Raw genomic sequence first — 23,657 nt, forward strand, 5'->3', positions numbered from 1 at the left:
GTAATGTCTCTTTAATATTAAAGTAGTACTTTGTTAATAGTTGAAAATGGGGGAAAACTTCAAGCAAACATATATTATGCCATAGAAGGGTGTCACATGATGTTTAGCTTACTGCTCCAAGATAAAAGGCATTTAGTGGATCTTCACCTAATGTGTGGAACACCCTGCCTATTATTATTATTATTATTATTATTATTATTATTATTATTACCTTGCCTTTTCCCATGGTGGGTCAAGGTGGCTTAAAGATAAAAATAAGAATTAATATTACTATTAAGCAAGCTCTAGTGATGTTTTGTTTCAGATTCCTGCCTAAAACGTTTGTTTTACACAGTCTTCAACTATTAGTTCTTGTGTATCACTGTTCAGATGTTTGCTAAGTATTTTTATCCTGTTTTGGGGGTGCATTATGTTTACTTGGTTTATTGTGCAGTATATAAACCTGTAAATAATAAATAGTGGAGATTTGAAGAACCAGGATACATTACAGCAGTGCTGGGATAGCTCAGTTGGTAGAGCATGAGACTCTTCATATCAGGGTTGTGGATTTGAGCCCCATGATAGGCAAAAGTTTCCTGCACTGCAGGGGGTTGGACTAGATTATCTTTGTGGTCTCTTCCAACTCTACAGTTCTATGATTCTATGTATTCTTTAGGTATGTGATCATGTATTTTAAATTAACCACGTACATTGATCAAAGGTAGGTGTCAAGCTCTCAACTCTAATATGTGTTTTGTCCCCTCATCCCCAGTGTAGATCATGTTGTTACTTAACATGAGCAAGGCTACATGTATGTGTATTTGTATAAATGGACATTGTGGTCCAAGGATCTCCTTCTGGCCATGGAATCTCCACTGTATTCCCAAAGCTTCCCATCTGCTATAGCTTGCCCATCCATTTCCTTAGAAGAGTGCTCACAAATGCATCCTTTTGTATGTGACTTCCTTTATTTGCAAGTGTGTAATATATGTGCAAGAGGAATATGACCACAGAAAATATTTAAACATTAAATATGTGACGGGTTTCCTTTGTGGATGTTGTATGACACTTACTTACTTACATAGATAGATAGATAGTTGAGTCACTAAGGGAAGCATGATAGGTATAGTTTTGTAGTAAACTAAAAGTTTGAAACAGAAATGGAAAAGCTTTGCATGTATCCTCAAAATCCAAAAATATAACTTAGGAAGTCAGCATAGTTTATGGTCTCAAATGATGGTTGAGCTTCAGATCATATAAAACCTTGTAGGTAATTTACTTTGTCCTCTAAAAGCTTTATAGGCCTTGACGTACTTTTGATTTATCCATCTATAGAAATACTTTCCTTTGTATTCCTCAAAAATTCTGAAAGGGAGCAAGGCGTGAGGTGGGGTTACAAATCGAAAACTTACTGGAACTGCTGTATCAGGAAATGTTGAGAGACTATATGTGAAAATAGATACACACATTTTGCGTGTGTGACTGTTACTGAGCAGCGTAAATACTGATTTAGTATATCACTCTCTGAAGCATTAGGTTTGAATGTATGAAACCTTAGCTCAGCTACCTGCTTAGCTATGAGGATGGGCTAGTTTCTCTCTAACCCACACCACAAGAGGGTTATGGGGCTAAAATGCCACTCTTTTGGAACAAGGGCTGAACAAAGATTTAACAAATTCAGTGTATTATAAGGAAGAAATCCATTTAAAATATTTACTGGGATCCAAATGCCATGTACAATGTTCCACACGCCATCACCATGCTCACTAAAAAGTCTCTCCAGATTAGGTCAGGGGCTTTTTGGAGCAGCATCTCATGAGGTTTGAGGGGCTGTCTCCAAACTGAAGAATTATCCACTACCGACCCTTGGTGCAAGGGCACACTTTGTATGTGTGCATGGGACTATCTGGTTCCTAGCCATTATATTATATAGTATTATCTTTTGATTTTATGAATTGGCTACTCTACACAAGTTAGTGAAGCCAAATGGCTCCAGTTTAATCAATTTATGAACAGAGCTAATATTTTTAAAAAACAAAACAACAAAAATGTGCTTTATTTGTTTCTGAAGGTACGACAGAGCGGGTGTGTTTGATCCAGGGAACAGTGGAAGCATTAAATGCAGTTCATGGCTTCATTGCTGAAAAGATTCGAGAAATGCCTCAAAATGTGGCCAAGACAGAACCAGTTAGCATTCTGCAGCCTCAGACAACCGTCAATCCGGACCGCATCAAACAAGTGAGTTTTGGTTGAGAAAGGAATACACTGCTTTTATATAAAATTTCTTTCAAAGAAGCCCTAAGAGATTAACAAGTAAGGCATTCATATGAAATACATCATGTAATCATGTCAAAAGCTTTTTATCACTTCTAGCTAACTGCTGAGTCTTCCTTTTCATATGGGAAATGCCCAGTTTTAAGACTGCTATTCCCCATCATGACTTTGGTATCATCAGCAGGATGGTCTCTAGAACTGTCATGTCTGGATGATAATGTCATATTTTAATTTCAAGAATTTCCCACCAGATCAACCACTGTGAAAACAAATCTTATACAATCTTATTTTGGACAATTGTGCTGTCTTTGGAGTTTGCTAGACAATATTCTTGGCCATTTTATTTCTTAAAAGCTAATGCCCTATCTTTCTTCCTATATCGCCCTCAAATTAAAGTAAGCTTTCCAAGAAGTAAGTTTAGCTAGATCAAAGCAAATTTTGTTTGCTAATTTGTTTGCATCTTCAGTGGTGAATTAGTAGTTTTCAAACTGGGACAAAGCTCCCCTTCGGTGACACAGGATACCTGAAGAGTAGCCAGAATGCTGCAGGGAGGCATAAGATGTTGAGGTCTGAATGGCTACTGACAGAGACCCTCATAGACTCATTGCATTTCCAGGATTGATTGCTTCTTCAATGCCCATCCTCTCATTTGGTTCTGGGTTCATCTAATGATAGTTCTGTATGTGTGGCTTCAGGAGAGAACTAGATATGTTTCTATTCAGCTTCTAATTTTGGTATTGGATTAGTACTCCAGTCCACAGATGCTTCCGTGCAACTTTACATGAGATTCCTCATATAGTAATGTATGGAATGCATTATTGATTGGTTAAGCAGGGCCAAAAAGTGATGTAAATTCAGGAAGGAAGTGCAGCTTTAAAAGCAAGAGAGGTGGTGGTTTAATGAAAGCAGAACTCTTGCAATAGCCATGTTACTTTGCACATTAGTTAGGATGTATGACTGGATAGCACAATATTTATATAAAATGGTCAGACATTTGTCAATGAACTAAGCAGTGGGTGCACACATCAAAATTTATACTCTAAAACTATTTAAAGCTATGATTCATATTTTAAAAGGGGACATAATTGGTCAGTGTTTTTGCTTTTAGCATGCCTCTAAATGAATAAATGAAAATATTTAAAATATATTCTCTGTTCTTTTTGTTCTTTGCTCAAATAATGTTTTTTGTGCTTTGCTTAAAGGTCAAAGCAGAAACTGGTAAGAACTTAAGAGAGTGTGGGAAAACTGTTATATCTCTCTGTTTCAAAAGCTTCCAGATATGTATAAAGTTAAAATGTTCATATATAAACTGCCTGCTTCACAAAAAATAATAATCATTTTAATCTTTAACCCTTGGTTGATAAAAAATGTATATTACCAATCCAGTTTGGGGATCAAATGTACCCTGAGAAAGACTGTGGAATAGTATTAAGCATCACACTACGTGCAAGGAGAAAAATTATACATTTTCTGAGAACATCCCCTTTTCACTAAAACTGTAGTTGCAAAGAGTGTTCAGGATCTTGGTCCACAATATAAAGTATGCAAGACCTACAAGATCTACAATAATAGTCTAATCAAGCTCACAGATACTTATTTATTTAGAATATTTTGGTACCATGACAACTTACAGGGCCATTTACAAAATCAAGAAATAACTACAAATAAAGTAACAGCAAGATGTTTTGAAAAACTATTAATTCATTAAAAAGCATGGGGAAGTAAAGCCTGCACCAAAAGGTAACCTGAAGGCAACCCTTTGCAAAAGGTGTTGTTGATACCTTCCTGTAGACTAAAGAGGATCACCTAAATTTGTATACCACCCTTCATCCAAAGATCACAGGGTGTTTCATAACATAAAAATATAAAATGAGAACATAAATACATAATAAAACAAAAAGGCCATAGAATGCTAATCAGCCACAGGCCTGGTTGAAGGGACACCTGCCAAGGTGAGAGTGTAGGTTGCTTGCAAACATTTACAGATTCAGTTGTGGTCAAAATAACCCAAAAGCAAAATCAGCAAGTATTGCTCAACATCAACTCTGCAAATAACTAGGATGAAAAAGTAGTTTTTCTGGGTCAAAGGGAAGGTTCTAACTAGAAAAAAAAGTTTTTTAAATATCCAGTTTGTGCAAAAAGAGCTTGTATACCTGTACTACTGGCCCCTAAACCTGTTCTTAGTGATATTAAGGATGCTATTGAAACTGTTACAAAAATAGGCGCAAGATCATATTTATGTTCTTTTCTCTCAAGAAAGTGAAAGACTAGGTTCTGGGTCATGCAGAGCAATCCAAACATTTCTTGCAACAGACTGGGGTTGCTTTTGGCAGAGGTGTTCCTCAGCCAGCCCTGCTAGCCTTTGGGGATGTGCTGAAGGAGGGGTTTGAGCTGGCCCAGAATCTGTTGAGACCAGATCACTGTCTGTCCCCCCACCTTAAGCTCCAGTCACTATACATGGTAGGGCTGTCCATGTGGTAATGGCCTTGGTGCTTTAAAGCCCCACCAGCCCGGGAGGAGTTTGAATTGCTCCATAAGAATTGTAGCAACATGACCAATATCTAAATAGCAGTATTAAGTGAAATCACTTTGATTCCTAACTGCTTACAACAGTAGGTATTACTCGATAGGGTAACACCTATAGGTACCCTATTGACCCCAAAAGTTTTAAGAATAAAAACATAGGTTTCCCACCCTCTGGATTAGATTTAAGAGGCAAGTCCCTGAAACATCACATGGCAATTCATAATTCATGATAAGTGAAGAATACCTGAAGCATAGAGTAACAGAATATTAAAACAAAGTTTTATTAATATTTCCACAGCACTGTCAAGGTACATTTGGTCTCATGTACTTACTGAAGGTTAAGAGCACGATTATTATTTATATAAATGATCATCCTAGTTCCAAATTAAATATATTGTTTTAAAATGTTAGGCAAATTAATATTAAGCAGCTGTCTTTCTCTAAATTATTTGAATAATATGATTTATAAATCTGTATTAAAAAATTGAAACCATCTTATTGGGTCTTGCATTTTAGTTACAAGCTACTAATTCTGTTAATTCTACCTCTATTAATAAAGTTTGAATTTTAAATAGTTGCATTAGGTCTGATCACCTAGATCAGTTATTGGCCATTTTGCCAATACTCCTTTTTTGGGTAGGGATATCAAGAGAGTAATACCGGCAAAAGTACTCATTCTTTGGTTGGGAACAATTATCTTGACCTATTTCAATTTGGATTCAGATCTAGTTTCAGGGCTGAATCATCCTTGAATGTCCTGCTAGATGACCTACTGTATATCCAAAGAGGGTCGGGGGTAGGTAATGTCACCCTGTTGCTTTTACCTTTGATATCATTGACCATGGTATCTTGGAGTGGCTCTGTGGGATGGGAATTGGTGACACTATGTTTCAGTGATTCTGTTCCTGCCTACAGAACCATTCACAAAGAGTGATTTTGAGTGGCTGTCTGTTGGTCCCCTAGTGTTTGCACTGTGGTGTCCCTCAGGGTAGCTTTTAAATATCTATTTGAAGCTGCTGGGAGCAGTCATTAGGTGTTTTGGAGTAAGGTGTCACCAGTATGCTGATGATACCCAGCTGTACTTCTCTGTAACATCTGAATCTGGCAAGGCCATGCATGTTATAGGCCATCATCTGGAGTCAGTGATGGGCTAGATAATGGCCAGTAAACTGAAGTTGAATCCTGGTAAAATGGAAGACCCCATAGGTAATCAGTTTCCAAGTTCAAGAAATTGGCAGGTTGCCTATTCTTGACAGGTCTTTACTCTCCATGAAGGAACAGGTGCATAGCTTGGAAGTACCCTTAGATTCAGCACTGTCCCTGGAGACATGTTTGCCATCAGAGTGCTTTTTTGTTTCTTCAGCTGGTTGGCCAGCTATGGCTTTTCCTGGCCAGGGGCAGCATAGCCTCTATGGTAAACATCTAGACAAGACTATTGTAATGTGTTCTACATGGAGCATTGAGGTTGGATTCAAAATTCTGGCTAGTGTAGAATACTGAAACCTGGTTTTGTCAGAACAGCTCTGCGTCAGCATATTACATTGGTGCTGAAAGCTCCTCAGGGACTACCAGTACATTACAAAACTGAGTTCAAGGTATTACTGTTAGTATCTAAAGCCCTAAAAGACTGAAGGACTTCTTTGTCCCTTACACACAGTCCAGATCACTACAAGCATCTGAAGAAGCCCTCCTAATTGTCACCCGGTTATCTAACATTTGCTTAGATTTTACATGAGCTTTTAATGTAGTGGCGTCAATACTTTGGAACTTTGTTCATAGTGAAATCAGATCGGCACCTACAATTTTGATATTTCATCACTGGCTGAAAATGTTTTTGTTTCGCCAAACATTTTTAGAAAATTAATTTAATTCAGTGTTGGTTATTTGTTCTGCATTTCCTGATGTTTTAATAATTTTATTGTACACCACCATGGCTTTTTTTTAATGAGTTGACGGTTTATAAATGTTCTTTTAAAAATAAAAAATTAAATATAAATGACTGCTAGTATCCTTATTTTGTGCAATAATCTCTAACATTTCAGACTATGAAGAAAAATAGCTACACAAGATCATCATCAGATTTGTAACTGTTATTTGTGTTAATTATGGAGGGATGCAATATCAGCTGCCCTTCTTTATAACAATTTCTCTTCACAAAAGAGACTGATTGGAATTAAGAGTTTGAAATCTGAATTTGGCCTGTGTGTTCTATAGATTGCAAAAGTTATAATATTTGTAGGTGTTTAAATTTAGAAAAATTATTCACGGTGTGTAGAAAGTGGGTCAATTTATGTTTTTCTTCCTCTTTCATAATAGTAGAACCTACGAAGTTGGAACTACAAAACGTTCTTCACGTACCACATTTTTAACTTATGGAAGCCGCTATCACAAGATGTGATGAACACCAGTTTAGGTGTTTTTAAAAGCAGATTTGACAAATCCATGAACGATAAGGTTGTCAGTCGTGATGGTTATATGCCAATTTCCAGATTAGAGGAAGGATGCCTCTGAATATCAGTTGCTGAGAAGCAGTAATGGAAGTAGACCATTGTCCTCATGTCCTTCTTACAGGCTTCTCAGGGGCATCTGGACACTGTGGGAAACAGGATGATAGATTAGACAGACATTTGGACTGATTCTGCAGAGCTCTCAATTTTCCAGATTTTTCGCAGCCACCCAAGGAAGGCGTGCTTGCACTTCTCCTATTATTAAGAATAGCATAACAAGAATATTTGAAAGACATCATGCCATAATTCCTTGACATAAGATAGCAGCAACCTTGTGTAAGAGGTAACTTCATGTTTGTGTGTGGTTCAGGAGGGGATTGCCCTAATGTCTGTTAGGCAGCATTTCATTATCTCCCCCGCCCCTGTAGCTGCTTATCATTTTCAATAGTTCAAAAGCCATTAGCAAATTTACTTAACATTCCAGGTTTGTTTTACAATCGTGATATTTATAAGATAGAAATTGGGACTCTTGTTTCTGAGGTGATATAGGGAGTATAATATCTCAAGACAGACCTTTTTGCCTTAACAGTTTTTACTGTAGTGCAAATGATTAAAATATGAAAGCAGCCTTAGAAATTCAACACTAACTATATATATTAGTTTCAGTGTAGAGAAAAAGCAGTAAATACACATTTGCGAATGTAATAGTTCAGATTCACTATCTCAAAACCAGTGCAGAAGAATTTAAAACACTTCTGAAAATTGCCCATTTATCTAAAAGCATCATGGTACTATTCTCTGCCTGGAATGTAGTGATTACATTCATGCCTGGAGATCCAAAATATCTCGATTCCATTTCATTTAGCCTCTAGGTTTTCTTGTGGAAGGAACAGTGGTTGCTTTCATTTCTTTCAATAGTATCGCAAGCATAGGGGCAGAGCATGCAAGGCTTTGGGGAGATAGAATCCTACTGAAAGTTCCATGTCAGGCATCAGTCAAAATCTCTAAATGACTTTTCAGGCCTGGAAGGACACAGGGCATGAATCTTAGCCCACCCCATTCCAAGCTTTCAAGAACTAGTATGAAAGCAGTCTCAGCTGAACTAAATCCTGAATCTGACAAAGTCCTCTGCTTTGTTCCAACTGCCTAGAATAGTATGTTGGAAAAGTGATAGAAAAGTGATAGTTGGAGAGGAGTTATCACAGTTTAAGAATTTAACCAGTTTAATAATTCATGAGTCTGGATTGTGAACTAACTTCACACAGACATTCATCACTACCAAAAAAGGACAGTAAAGATGTTTACAGCTCATAGATTGTCTGTAACTTATGCTAGCTAAAATGGCTGTTTTGTGAGGTGATAAAAAGTGCCCTGTAATTTTTGTTAATTACAATATATTTTAACAGCTATGTGCATTATAGAAAGTTATCATAAGGCATGGAAGAAGTTACAGTAGCCCAGCATAAACTACCACATGTTATTGTAATATTATGTACCAAATATGCATTAGTTCCCCAGGGCATGAATAATGTATTATTTGACTACTGCTCTTTTAGTTTTCCATTTTGAGATTTACTTGAGGTAGATTCAGACATATTGTTAGTCACCATCTGAAATCACCCCCGAAAGATGGTCTGTTAGAAAGCTCAGTAAACTACAGCCACTGATCAGTTATCACAAATTCTCTTGTTGAAAGTAAGGTACAGTGTACCTGTAGCTGTGAGACAAGAGGGGGTGACATAAAGTTTCCAGCTCTTAAGTAAGGGATGACTAACCCGTATGGCAACTCCTGCCATCCCTGACCACTGGCCATGCTGGCTGAGTTTCAGTCTAACATCATCTGAAGAGGCAGAGGTTAGTGACCCCTGGCTTACATACTCAAGTGGTTTTTGAAATAGTATCTGGTTCCTAATTTTAAAATACCGTGTTTTACTATCAATATTATATTGTAGGTGGGAAAATAATAATAACAACAATAAATTTATTATTTGTACCCTGCCCATCTGACTGGGTTGCCCCAGCCACTCTTGGCAGTTTCCAACAAATATAAAAGCATAATAAAACCATCAAACATTAAAATCTTTCCTATGCAGGGCTGCCTACAGATGTCATTTAAAAGTTGCATAGTTATTTATCTCCTTGACATCTGATGGGAGGGCATTCCACAGGGTGGGCATCACTGTCAAGAAGGCCCTCTGCCTGGTTCCCTGTAACTTCACTTCTCACAGTGAGGGAACCGCCAGAAGACACTCGGAGCTGGACCTCAGTGTCCGGGCCAAACAATGGAGGTGGAGACACTCCTTCGGGTATACTGGGCCGAGATCATTTAGCTCTTTAAAGGTCAGCGCTAACACTTGTGTTCAGAAACATAGTAGGAGCCAGTGTAGATCCTTTATGACCAGTGTTATATGGTCCCAGAGGCCACTCCCAGTCACCAATTTAGCTGTCACATTCTGGATTGGTTGTAGTTTCAGAGTCACCTTCAAAGAAAAACCTTTCTGAATATACAAACCCTTTTCTTTTGCAGCAAGAACTAAAGTCTGGAGAACAACAAAAGGGGAAAAAATAGTTCAGTGAGAATATTTAGCAAAGAATATTCTGCTACCAAGTTTTTGTAGCTTCAAAAATGAGATCATAGAAAATGCTGATAAGTTCTTTACTGTAGCCTTGCTTGAAGGCAGCTAATAATTACTGGAAAGCTGCACTGATAGTATGAATACTTCAGTGTTAATAAATGGAAATTCTTTAAAGTGAATTAATCTTATGATTTCTAATCACTTTGTACATCTCATTACGAGAAGTCTAATAATTTTTAAATGCAACCATTTGCCTAATGCAAAAGACTAATTTTTTAAAAGTTTTTTTCTCTGTATATAGTAATTCAAACTTACTGAATTGCTTCCAGCTTTCTTTAATATGCCTAAAACTATGATATTTATGAAGTACAGCACATCATACAGATAAAACAGAATTTCCATTCATATAACAAAAAGAAAAAAATTTAAGCAGCAAGCACTCATTTATGAATTTGAAGAAAATAAATCTTTTTTTAGTGACTACATACACTCCCGCTGTGGGTAAAAGCCTCAGCGCCTAGGACTTGCCGATCGAAAGGTCGGTGGTTTGAATCCCCGCGGCGGGGTGCGCTCCCGTTGCTCGGTCCCAGCGCCTGCCAACCTAGCAGTTTGAAAGCACCCCCCCGGGTGCAAGTAGATAAATAGGGACCGCTTACTGGCAGGAAGGTAAACGGCGTTTCCATGTGCTGCGCTGGCTCGCCAGATGCAGCTTTGTCGCGCTGGCCACGTGACCCGGAAGTGTCTCCGGACAGCGCTGGCCCCCGGCCTCTTAAGTGAGATGGGCGCACAACCCTAGAGTCGGTCATGACTGGCCCGTACGGGCAGGGGTACCTTTACCTTTACCTTACACTCCCACACATGAATGATAGCTTTGTTCTAAGTAAGATCTTCTTACAAAGCAATGATGATTAGATGTCACAAGAACATATTTTGGTCATTAACAGGTTTCTTTCACTCCAGCCAACATGATCTGTCAAGTGAGAAGCAGCCTCTCTTCAGTTCAGAGCATGAAACACTGGCTCAGTTTACGTGTACCACTAAACCAAAATATTGGCTTAGCACAAATATGCAGGTTCCCAGACAGAAGCTCACAGCTTTTTAAAAATTTACATGCTACTTTGCTGAAGAGTGTTATACTGTTAGAATGCATTCTTAAAAGAGATCTTTTTACAATCCTTCTAAGCACTTTCTCAACCAACTTGCTAATATGGTGATGATTGGAAAGGTGTTTCTTTTTAATGTAGCTGAAAAAGCATTTTAGCACTAACAAAACATTGATTAAAAACTTGAGTAATACAATGGCTCCCACCACAAAGATTATACTAAATGTGTGCTATAATACGATCACCAATACATCATGGTTGGTTGATGGCCTTATGTGAAAGCTCCGTGAAAAGCATGGCAATTCCACACAAAACACCTAGTGTGGCACCACCCTTCCATTTTGTATGCTTCTAGCTGCCCAGCAAGCAAAAGCTAAGAGCTAATGGCAACAGGGCTTATTTGTCAAGATGAGCCCTCTATTTAAATGAAGAGCAGGCTCCAAGCTATGGGATTTGATGATCTGCCAAGCTTGTTTCCCTTGAAACTTAATTCTTTTAAGGCAACATACTGCCACTCAACATCTTTATGACTGTCTCCATAATACATCCAGCATCTACTTCATTTTCTTAGAAATATACTATCTTTTGGATGTTTTTTACCAAGTATAGATATAGTTCTTGCTGGCAGTCATCCTTGCAGATCCATTTCCCCAAATATTTGGAAGGAATCAGATTCAGTGCTCTCTAATGGGATCAATACATTTGTACAGCTTTGTGATCATCAGGTTTTCTAGGGTTTGGAATGTAAGTGTGAATTGAACCCATCAGTCGACATTAGTTTGTTTTAGGGTGTGTTGAAGACTCTTCAGGCATCAGTTCAAAGATTTGATGAACTGCTAATGTCTTGTTTTTTTAGGTAGGTTGTGTGTGTCTGTGTGTTATATACACATGTTTTTCTTTCCTAAATTTATTAAGTATTGGCAACAGTTTTCCTATGTCTCAGCTTACATATAAGTGTTTTTATCTTGAATTATGTTGTGAACTGCCCTGAGATCTACGGATGGTGGGTGGTATACCAATTCAGAAAATTAAAAAACAAAAATAGAGACCTGTTAAAAATTTGTTGCCAAGTAGGGATAGACAAGCATTTATTGCACAATGCATATTTTACACTTTGTAATGTCATAAATGTATATTGCAGTAACAGCTTTCTTTCATTTAAAATGTATTATGGGTAAGAAGTCGCTTATATTATTATATGATATAAAATGCAACATATAGATGAGAGAGAGGGTCTTTCATCAACAGTATGACGTTTTCATGTTATTTTAATCTCAATCTGCTGGCTTTCTTTGAGTCACACATAGTTTTGAGTCTATTCTTTGGGTATAGGAACTTCTTGAGATTAGCTGATTGTGTATGAGGATGCAATTTGATCATTTTTTAAAAAAAGATCATTTTTATCTTTGAATTTATCCTTCAGAAAGAGTGTACATATGTTTTCAGGTTTATTGATTCATGTCATTTTAAAGAGCAGTTACACTGTTTTCTTCTTCCACCATCTCTGATATTTTCATTATATCATAAACAGTTATTTAACATTCACAGTATTTTTTTAGATTTTTTAAAAATGAAATAGAACAAATATTACACTTTTTGTATAAGAACAGTGTCTCAACAAATTACAGATTAACCAAAAGGTGAGAGGGGAAGTGTTTGTTTAATCTAGGCTTCCTCAACCTCGGCCCTCCAGATGCTTTGAGACTACAGTTCCCATCATCCCTGACCACTGGTCCTGCTAGCTAGGGATCATGGGAGTTGTAGTCCCAAAACATCCAGAGGGCCGAGGTTGAGGAAGCCTGGTTTAATCTATAGTTTGTTGAAACATTGTCATTAATTTATTAGTATTAGTATTACTAGTATTAACAATAACCTGCCCTTCTTAAGATCCCAGGGTGGGTTACAACATTGAAACACAATATTTAAAACAACTTACAATCACAGAAATAGGGTGAGTCACTTTATTCACCTCAAGCATCAAAAGCCAGTGCAAAGATGCATGTCTTTCATAATTTAGGGGCTGCCACAGATAATTCCCCCTCCCGGGCCAGCCCCACCTGCTAGTCTTTGAGCTGTATTAGGGCTGTGCACAGATTCCCTGATTTGTAAATCTGGGTCTTTTCTTAATTTAACTCCATCCAGTGCAGAACTCTATTATATACAAATTGTATTACAAAAATATATAAACATATCCATGTCATCTTCTAAATTATTTCCAATGATCTATATGGCTGAATAATTTTATCTAATTATTCCAGTATGCAATAAGCCTATTCTATTTTAATTGTCAAGTTGCCTACCTTCTCTCACAATATTAATCAAATTTACCTTACGAGCTAATTCCCACAATCTTACTACCCTGTCTTCTAGCACAGGAATAAATATTTTCCTCCATTTTACTATAGAGTACCACGCATTGCTCAGGATTTCTAAGAAACACCAAAATTCTGAGATTTATAAATGCAAAATATATATTTTTAGTTCCTTATTTTGTTAAAAAAAAATTCTAATGTTGCTGGATAAACAATAATATACAATCCTGCCAAATTTGGTTAAAATCAGTCAGTTTTAAAGTTTCACGCCATGATCTTGGTTGGCTATAGCTGGATGCTATTGCCAGACAGATGGCTCTCAATCTCAGGAACCATCATGCAAAATTTGATGATTCTCCTGCTTCAGCTGACACCAAATTCAGTAGTGCCAAGTCCATTCACAGGGGCAATCCAAAAAGAAAGATATAATCACAGTCCAAGGACAAAGCATACAGACAACACAAGAGGTCAGGTCTGGAAGCAGTCCTAGCTTTGATCCCATTTGCTAGCTAAGGCATATCAGAAGACTTATACAAGGGTATTGATCCAGTACTCTTATCAGGAACTGAAGGATTTTAACAATGAGCCCTTAAGAGCCCCCATTCAGAACCCAGCTGCAGCCCATTTGGATTGTCTGGAGAATCTCACCTGCTCATGAGGAAACTGCACCTTTAGGCATTGCCACTCCCCTGGGCTCTGTGCAGGTGCCGTCTGTGTCTTATGGAGAAGAGTGGGGTGTCGTGATCCCCGAAGACCCTGGATACCTCTGCTCTGTTTCACTGTTTGTTGACACAGCATGCTCCTCTATAATGTGTGCTTTCGGGAATAACACATCCACCTCTGAAGAGGATTTCTCCTGTGTTGGCATGACAGTTACGATACCTTCAGAGGTGTCCAAATCAGTGCAGTTTTGAGAGGTTCGGTCTGACAACTTGATTCAAAGCAGCATTTGAGTGCAGTTTTGAGAGGTTCGGTCTGACAACTTGATTCAAAGCAGCATTTGATGGTATTGAAACATAGACCAGACTGTGCTCTTCAATCTCAAGATCCATCACACAAAATTGGGTTAAGATATATTGGGTGTTCTAATTCATAGCGAACAGATGGCAGGCAAAAAAACAACTTTCCAAAATTGCTGTGTGAGCAACCGTTAATCACCAGTTCCTTAACATGTGATATTACTAATAGTTTTGCCAGTAGCTCATAACCTCTTATGAGTTTAATTTCATTAATTATAGTATTCTAAATTAACATTCTTTTAAAACATGACCAAAAAATGTGAAGCATATCTGCATTCCATGATCCACATCTCCAACAAATAATCACTGTGTCAATATATAAACATCTCAGCTGTGCTGGTGCAATGGAATATTAGTTCATAAAAACTTCCTTCTAAATTTGTATGCATTGTTGAGGAATATGTTGCCGAATCCACTTCAATACACCTTGGATGTTTTGTATTAATTATTTATCCCAATTATTTTGATAAGTATTTCTTGATGTATCCAAGCTTGATGTATCCATGATATATGCTTTACTCAAGTGTTGTTGTGTCTGCTCTGCTATCATTAAGATTTCATTTCATTTTGATGATGAAAGCGGTTGTACATATTTTTAATGACAGACAAAAATAGAGGGAATATATGGCAATTTTCCTGACTACATTTACAAATGATTTTTTAAATGTTCTTGCTTTATTATTTTGTGAAAATATGTCAGCAACTGCAGAAAAGGAACCTACTCAAGCTAGTTGGTATTGAGAATGTTGACATGCTAAATATATATGTGGTTAGTGTTTTTTAAGGCTAATTCTTGCTGTTCAGTTCAAGCTTTTGATTTGCTAACTCTTTCACCAGTAGAAGTATCACCAACTGAAATTTTATTCATACTACTATGTGTAGTTCTTCAACAAGCAGCATTTATATTTTCAATTGGTGTTCTTGCTTTTTAATATAACATAGCCATCAATGAAATCATTTTATATAGGGTTACTCTGACATTGTCATAGTTTCCATGACATTGTCATAGTTTCCGTATGTATTTGTGACAATAAGGTATCTAAAATACACGTACTTTAGATACAAGGTATCTAAAGTACACGTGAATGTTTATTAAAATATTGCACATCTTTGACCATTAGCGTTCAGAGTTTGAATTTTGCGCATCCATGGCTATAGCCTTCTTCTACCTCTTCTCATAAATTGTGGATAAAGACTTTTGATAGGTAATGCAGCTCTTGTTTCGTCTTGCTGGAGACTGTATTCCCTGGGGAACAGTAATCTTGCAAGAACACTTGTTTTCCTCTCTTTCAACAATTACGGCCATGAATAGCTAAAATTACTACCTATTATAGAAAGGAACTATTATATACAGATTTTTTTCCTCAAGATTGTTGTGACAATGATATTTTCTGTAAGAAAAATCTAACACTTAAGATAAATCAAAAAGTGACCAAAGGAATTATAGGTTCCTTGGCATATCTGTCCCTGTGAAGTTAGTGTAATACAATCGTTTTATAAGTACCTACATGAAAGTGGAGTAATTAATAGCATTCATGACAGAGCCATCTAGTTTCCTTAGTTTGATTAAGTATCAAGGCGAAAAGAGAAGAGGTTTGAAGTGTTTGAACTTAAGGCTTTCTATCTAGATTATATCCTCTAATAATGAAAGCACAAGAAACAGTAGCTGGAAGGTCTATTGTAAGTTGGTGTGCAATGAAATAAAATACATGAATATAAGAAGTGGCACAAGCAGCAGTCCTTCTGGAAAATATGTAGGTATCAAGCCCTGGTCTTACTATATGCTATTACCTGTGCTATTTTTCTAGAAAAAGAGGTGCCAGAGGTGCTCATCATGAATGCCTCCCTTGTTCTCTTATAATGGCAATGGCACCCACCTGAGAGGTGTCAGAATTGAGTTCCGGTGAGTTCTGGCTGACAAAAAACCCTGGCTATTACCTAATTTATATACTGGAACAACTAGCTGAATACTCCTCAGTTTGTTCCTCCTTCAATGCAGAATCAGTTCGTTGTTCTGTCTATAGAATGAATAGTTTTAAAACCATATGAAGGGAGAAAATTAGCAAAGCATTCATGACTATAATAGCAGTTAAGAAATTAACTAAGCTATTTTTAGAAGCTGTTGAATTTTCTTTACAGGTTTTCAAAGGAAGAGGACCTAAGTATAGTATGTTCTTCTAAACAGGAAGATGATCCATTGGATTGCCTCCAACTATTATTCCAATTCATGGGTAGCATTCCATGATGGGGTGTAGATTTCAATTTAATGTGCCCTCTGTTATCTGTCTTCTCATCTTATAAACAAAATATTTAACAATTAGAAACATTATCATGCATCCTTTGGTTGGTTTCAGACAGCCATTCAAGCCAGTTAGAAAGCGTTGCTGCATTAATTCTTTTTTTCTAAGGAAATTCATAGGTATTTGTTTTGTTTTTAATTAACTGAAATTTAAGCAGAAGCATGATTACATTACTGATGTCTCAGAGCTGCTTTACACTTTACAGCTGTTACATAGGTCCTCGCCAAAAAATATTTCTCCATGGTGGCCATCTCAGGAACTGTAACCTTTACTGTTTGGATTAACCATTCCTAGAGATAGCTTTAGACATATATTGATACATTTTATAAATTACTTACTGTAAAATATTTAGATTTCTTTTTTCCTTACGTTATTGTTGCCACCGTTTCAGATACCTTAGAATAGTCCTTATTCTGTTGATCATATTTTTCACAAAGAGAAAACCCCAACCATTCAATCTTGAATTGAAGGATGGCTGCCTCAATAGAATTTAAAACCTGTGCATTGTGATCAAATCATATTGGAGTCTGTGCATATATTTCAAATCAATGCTTATTCTTTAGCGTGTTAAAATTATACTGTACGTTTTAAGAAAAATATTAACACAGAATAAATACTTGTTTTAAACATCAACTAATGCTACCTTATTAACAATTTGTCTTAGTTTAGTATTTATAACATAAATGATAAGTCTATTGGTGCAGTTCAGTTGCAGTGTTTATAATTGTTATGTTATCCATGGCATGACTTGCTTTAAAGAAAAAACAATCAATACTGTAGAAATCTTTTGCTTTATGAACTTTGGGTTGCATCCAGACTTGCTGTTCCACTCACATAAGGGATGAAGATCTAGTGGAGTTTCCCACAGGAGGAAGAGAGCAAGGTGATTTTCACCAGTTCTCCCTTTCTCTTTACAACCCCCAGCACCACCTCCTTTGCTGGCCCCACGTCTTCAACCCTACAGAACAATATTTCAGGGTGCATCAGGAGCTGCGGAGGGGGAAATAAGTGAAAATCACACCCTGTCTCTAGCGGAGCATCCTGTGGATGAAGTTCTGGATCCAACCATTTGGCAGTATTTCTTGTATTATATGGATCACTAAATATACATGGAGTCAACTTTATAAAACAAAAATCAATATGCAATGAGAGGGAGACTATTATATCAGATATAAACTTCGACATCTGCTCATTGAACTTGTTGGAATTTGTATTTGCTTCTACTGGTTTTTGCTTTCCCTTAGAATCAAGTATGGGAAAGAAAATATTATTCATATGGTCAGCATATTTTTTTATTTTGTGAGTTTACCATCTTAATTTTAAGCCATTAATTTGTTTTACATGCATATGCATGCATACTTACATGCATTAGTTATTTGCTTAATTGGCATTAAATTCCATTAAGTTCCAATGAGAAAGAAAAATTTAGGTCTCAGGCTTTTTCTCTTTAATTTTCAATTACATTACATTTGTTTAATTTTTTTTTAACTGTTCAGTCTAAGGCTTGTTGAGGTTGATTTGCTCCTGAACTGCTTTGTTCCCAGACATTGCCATCATCCCCAACTACCACCAAGTCCTCTCCATCTGATCCCATGACCACCTCCAGAGCTAATCAGGTACAGTATCATTCTACCATCTACACCATACTTTTCACGAGCGGCAGCTTGCAAACTGGAGAAAAAGATATGGTGGGTTAAGGTTTTCTTTCTTCATTTGCATATATACACCCATAATCATGGATATCTAATGCTGTTGTATAAATAATATTATTTTTAATTTGGTAAATGAAATACATTTTAAAAAATCTATTTTAAGATACCCGTACATAACGTTTGCGGTTGCAATCCAAGTAGCCCTTGAGGGGCAAATAGAGCTTGCTTCTGCTCATCAGATTTTCTCACTTCTACCCCCCCCCCAACAGCTGTTCCTTAGGTTACACTGGGGGATTGTTGAATTGGCCAAGGCTTCCCAAGCAGCTCAGGGTGCTGCTGTCAGGACAAAATGATTCAAAAATTGTGGAGGACATACAGAGCTCAGTATGCAGCTCTTTGGACTGAGGTCTTTATGTATAATGTATCATTCACAGTGTGGGTTGATAGACTGTGCTTGTTTATAAAGAAGAATATGTTTCCTATATTAGCATGCCTGTTTACACATTGGGGGGTTTTATGAGAAGTTATAGTCCTAGAATAAAGTAAAACGAATAAATAGTTATAGTCCTAGACTAAAATTAATTTGTTTTGTAAGATCAAAGCTATTTTAGCTTGAGCAAGTAATGATTATTTTCTTATTCTATGGTCTTTAATGCACAATATTATTTGTAATTCATAGTCTTCAGTACTGACATTTATTAAGCTCATAAGCGATTTATTTACTTTTCATTCTGTACATCATAGAATAATATTTAGGATATTTAGATCTTTGTTGATAATTTTAATATTTCTTGTCAACCACTTAGAGGTTCCCCTACAATCAAGCTTCATATAAAATTTGTTAAATAAAATAAAAATAAAGTGAGTTGGATCCAAAGCACTTTTTTTTGCATACAAAAGGAGTCTTTTGCTTTTATTTTATATCCCAAGCTGGAACATTGTGTAAAAAAAAATGAGACTAAAACCAAAGATGTTTTTCTATTTGTGCAAGCAGGAAACTAAGAGAACTATTTTAGCACTGTAAGAAATATTTCACAAGCATGTGCAAGACAGCATGAGCAGCTGTTTTCCTTTTCTTCCAACTCATGATTCTTTGCCTCCAACCTTCTGTAATTCTTTGAACAACAATCAGGCACGTTTTCATCTAAAAATGTTATATTGATTTTGAGGATTTTGGTAAAAAACATTTAAATCTAAAGCATTTAAAATGAAGCATGTTGAAATTATTGTGCTCTGTATTAAGAGCCAGTATTTGTTGGAGTACATGACTGACAATCAAATTGGGGGGTGGCTGCCTTTTTCATGCCCTACTTTTAAGCTTCCACCATCTAACTGGAGATAGAATGCTGGACTAGATTCTGGAGGACGCTGCTCTGATGCAGCAAGGCAATTCTTTCTTGTGATAACAACCAAGCACTAATCTCTCTGCAATTTGCTGGTGATATGAATCAGTCCAAGAAAATTAAACTGGCAAAACAAAAAGTATCATCCAAGAAAGAAAGAGGAAAGTCAAGTATTGTAGAATTCAATCTTATTTGGGATATATTATTTTAAATTATTTTAATTAGCTGTATGTTTTATTTGTGTACCTAATTATATTGGTCTGTTACTATAATAAATCATTCATTCATTCAATTAATAGCTAAACAAGGCAGCTTCATAACCAATGGCTAGATTCTGACTTGTTTTGAAACTGTTTGAACTGTTTCTATTTTTAGTCTAGTGTAAGGTGATATACACTATATGTATATTTAAATTCATTTCTCTTTTGGACACTGTTGTATATGAAGAAAGATGTTACAGTCTTAAGCTAGCTTCTGGAAATATGTCTGCATTTTTCATTGGTATAATTTATTTTATTCTCTAGACTACTATTTCAGCAGGAAACATGCAGCACATAAGACAATTATGGTTGTGCTGTTAATTCTGATGATAAGTGAAGTAGCTGGCAATTGTTTCTAGACTGTAGCTATGATTAACATTCAGCACCATCATATTGCCAAGTATCTGCACTGCGGCTGTCACATGAAAATTGGTTTCAGCTCGATAGTTTTCAAACACAACTGTACAGATATATATTTTGTTTTCCTATTTGTTCTGAGGAAGAAATGCTGCATTCAGTAACACTCAGGATAAAATTCAAAACCAAAGTCATGCCTGGAATTTCATTTTTCATACACCACACTGGCTTCAGTGTATAGTTTATTCAGATATTTTAAACAATCTGAGCTAGATTCATGCTAGATTTATGGTACTGTTCCTTAAACTATGTTTTTCCACATGCCACAAAATGCCCTTAGTAGATTTCACTAAATGATTTGGAATGTGTCCTTAACATAACTTCTGCCATTGCCAGTGAAGTTAGTGTGATCTTGTTGCTTTATTCTTTCCCCTTATTAGAACAGGAACTGTGAATATTTTGTGTTACAGTAATATTAATTCAAGCACTTTCTTTTTCTGGAGACCAATGAATACATAGTCAAAATAAAAAAATTCCTTCCAGTAGCACCTTAAAGACCAACTAAGTTAGTTCTTGGTATGAGCTTTTGTGTGCATGCACACTTCTTCAGATACACAGATACACAGTGTATCTGAAGAAGTGTGCATGCACACAAAAGCTCATACCAAGAACTAACTTAGTTGGTCTTTAAGGTGCTACTGGAAGGAATTTTTTTATTTTGACTATGGCAGACCAACACGGCTACCTATCTGCAATGAATACATGTGCTAGTAGCAAATTTAATCCGTGTTGTCTGTTGTTTTAAAGTAGTATAAATTCTAAAGTAGTATAGTCTTAATTTTGATTTTATTTAATTCAGTTGCTCAACTTTATTCATACCATAGGAAAATATTGGCTCACTACTGTTGCGATTCTCAGTATTTATCCTGCATTTAAATAGTAATGATGATTATAATAATAAATGGTAGTGTAATCATTGGTTCTGGTTAAATTATTAAAACCATAGAGAAGAATGAGATAAGAAAGGGAGAGGATTTAGTGTCTATGTCCCATTATGTATTCAGAGGAAGAAATAAGAAATTGTGTAATGGAAAGAAAGTGACTCCAAAAATGCAGTGTTAAGAAAGGGACTGAAAGAAAGACTTGGGGAGAAATAAGAAGTTGTAGATGGCATAGGTTATGAATGAAGATAGATCAAATTGAACGAATTAAGTAGGACGTACTTGCCTCCATTGTGAGAACTATCCTCAGTGTATTCGACAGGCTTTGGGGAAGCATATACATCACCTTGAACTTGGAGGAATGGTGGGGGTATTGGTTTAATAAAATAAATAATGCTTCAGTTTGTTTGTCTGTCTCTGCCCTAAAACTCTGGGTGAAGACTTGCACTACCTTCCTAAAATCAGATGACTGTAATCAACCCAGGTCTATGGATGACCTTATCCAGGAGCTTCATTTCCATATCGAACACCATAGCATGAGACCTTGCAGAACCCTTTAAGCAAAACATGCCAATGTGTAAAGTAGCATTGTGACAATTTTGCTCTGTTCAGAGGGGAAATCTAAGCCTGATTTCTATGTAGCAGACACAGAGTCTGACAGTTTGGCTTTTCACCTCAGTTCCCTCTGCAACAATTGCCACATTAAAGGGGGAGGGTTAGTCCCCCTTTTTATCAGCGCACAGAAATTTTCAGATTCAAGGACAAATCTATAGGCACATAGGTTATATATTCCCTTTACTTAATACAACTTAAGCATTACAGAAAAGAAGATTAACAACGTTATCAATAATAAAGATCAGTAGCATTATAAAAACATTACAGAGTGCAAGTTAGCATTACAAATCTACTGTAATAATTAATGATGCAGAGCTGAGAAACCATTATTAAATCCTAATTACCAGAATCAACAAGGCTGGAATACAAGCAAAAGGTGACATGGTTCCTCTCAACTGAAAGAGTGAGAGATTCTCAAAAGAAGGGATATGTATACCTATGTTTTCCTTTGAAAGAGATAATTTTTCTAAACTTCCTCAGTTGTAAACTACTTGCCACAAAGTAGCCAAGTACATGAAAGGGTTTCATAAAGCATATGCCAGAATACATACATTGCAACTTCAGCAATAAGTTTGATTAAACATAGTCTACTATCATCAAAGCAAAATAATTTCAGCAACATCTAATGAAACTACATCAAATACAAACAACTGCTATCTTTAAAAAACATATCTGGGTAGACATTTTACATAGTCATATCAAATCCCAAATTATACAGGGAAATGTCTGGTTCACATCTGAGCGTACTAAATGTATCAATGTTAAAAATAGCTTTCTCTGTGAACACAACTTGTTTAAGTAATCTGTAAAGGAGGATTGATTAAGTAAGATCCGTTCACTTTTTTAATAACGGGATACATCAAGAGTATTGGTTCAAGGTAGGGAATGGGGAGCAGTGATGTATGAGCCTGGTATGCAAGTCTGGCTTACCATTTCCATAAATTTAATTGTATTGCATTGGGGTAAGGCTATAGGGCCAGTTCCAATATCTCTGGAACCAGTCAAAAGGGGTGCAAAAGTGGTTGTGGACATGGCAACAGGAATATCTGCCCCAGCACTTTTGCAGCACTCTATCTGTGAACTAGGAAAGAGTATAGGGTAACGGTGAGAAAATTACTGAGAGTTTCTGGGGAAGCAATAGAGTTGCACCCCCCCCTTCATCCAGACCTATTTATTATGTCTGCTGGGGCAAAGCTGATTGGACACCTAGGAGCAGGGTAGGCAGGCAGATGGAATGGCCTCCTCGCTGCCCCAGTTCCCCTCACCATCAGTGGCATAGGAAAAAACAATGCATGTCTATTCAAAATTAAGTATTATTGAGTTAAAATGGTAAGTGTGCAAGATTGAGATTAAGTTCTATTTCTGACATGTATGCATTTTCAGACATAGAATTTAAGAGATACGTAACTAGCTATCTGGGCATGTCGGGACAGTGTGGGAGTTAAGCTTATCTGATAGTCCTTAAACTTCCACAAGTACGGTAACTTTTATTTGTTGCCGCACATATGAATGAGACTATAGTTCTAATTGCAGGAAAGGAGGTAAAATTATGTTGATGGTTTACTTTTTTATATACATGCATTTTCTGTTTACCTCTAAGTTATAAGTCACTGACAGTACAATCCTACATACATACCTACTCAGAAGTAAGTCCTGATGAGTTCAGTGGGACTTATTCCCAATTAAGTGTGCATAGGATAGCAGATTAAATTCTAAATTTTACTGTTGACCTTATCAGTTCATCTTCAGTATCCACTATTTCTGTGCAAGGGAGGAGGGTAGGGAGAAATCTAGACCTCTTTGGCTCTGCCTACATAACCTTTTTGGTCCCAAAGCAGTTATACCAGGTTCAGGCATCATCAGCCATCACAACCCTAATCCCATCTGCTGGTGCAGGTTGTCCAGTAGGGTGACTAAGACACTTTTGATGACAAAACTAGGTCTGCCAGTTTG

General features: G+C 36.6%; 1 protein-coding gene across 6 annotated transcripts in view; it reads left to right on the top strand.

Moving 5' to 3' along the window:
* Window positions 1-23,657, top strand: part of NOVA1 (NOVA alternative splicing regulator 1) — a 146,520-nt gene that overhangs the window by 99,707 nt on the left and 23,156 nt on the right. For 5 of the 6 annotated variants that reach the window (XM_083508705.1, XM_083508700.1, XM_083508704.1 and 2 more), the window contains exons 3-4: window positions 2,051-2,217; window positions 18,081-18,152. In XM_083508705.1, coding sequence (XP_083364831.1) covers window positions 2,051-2,217; window positions 18,081-18,152 — 239 coding nt within the window. The remainder of the gene's footprint in view (window positions 1-2,050; window positions 2,218-18,080; window positions 18,153-23,657) is intronic. The other variant, XM_083508702.1, reaches the window with a different exon arrangement.

This window comes from Podarcis liolepis, assembly GCF_965112155.1.
Source record: "Podarcis liolepis genome assembly, chromosome: 1".
Classification (NCBI taxonomy): Eukaryota; Metazoa; Chordata; class Lepidosauria; order Squamata; family Lacertidae; genus Podarcis; species Podarcis liolepis.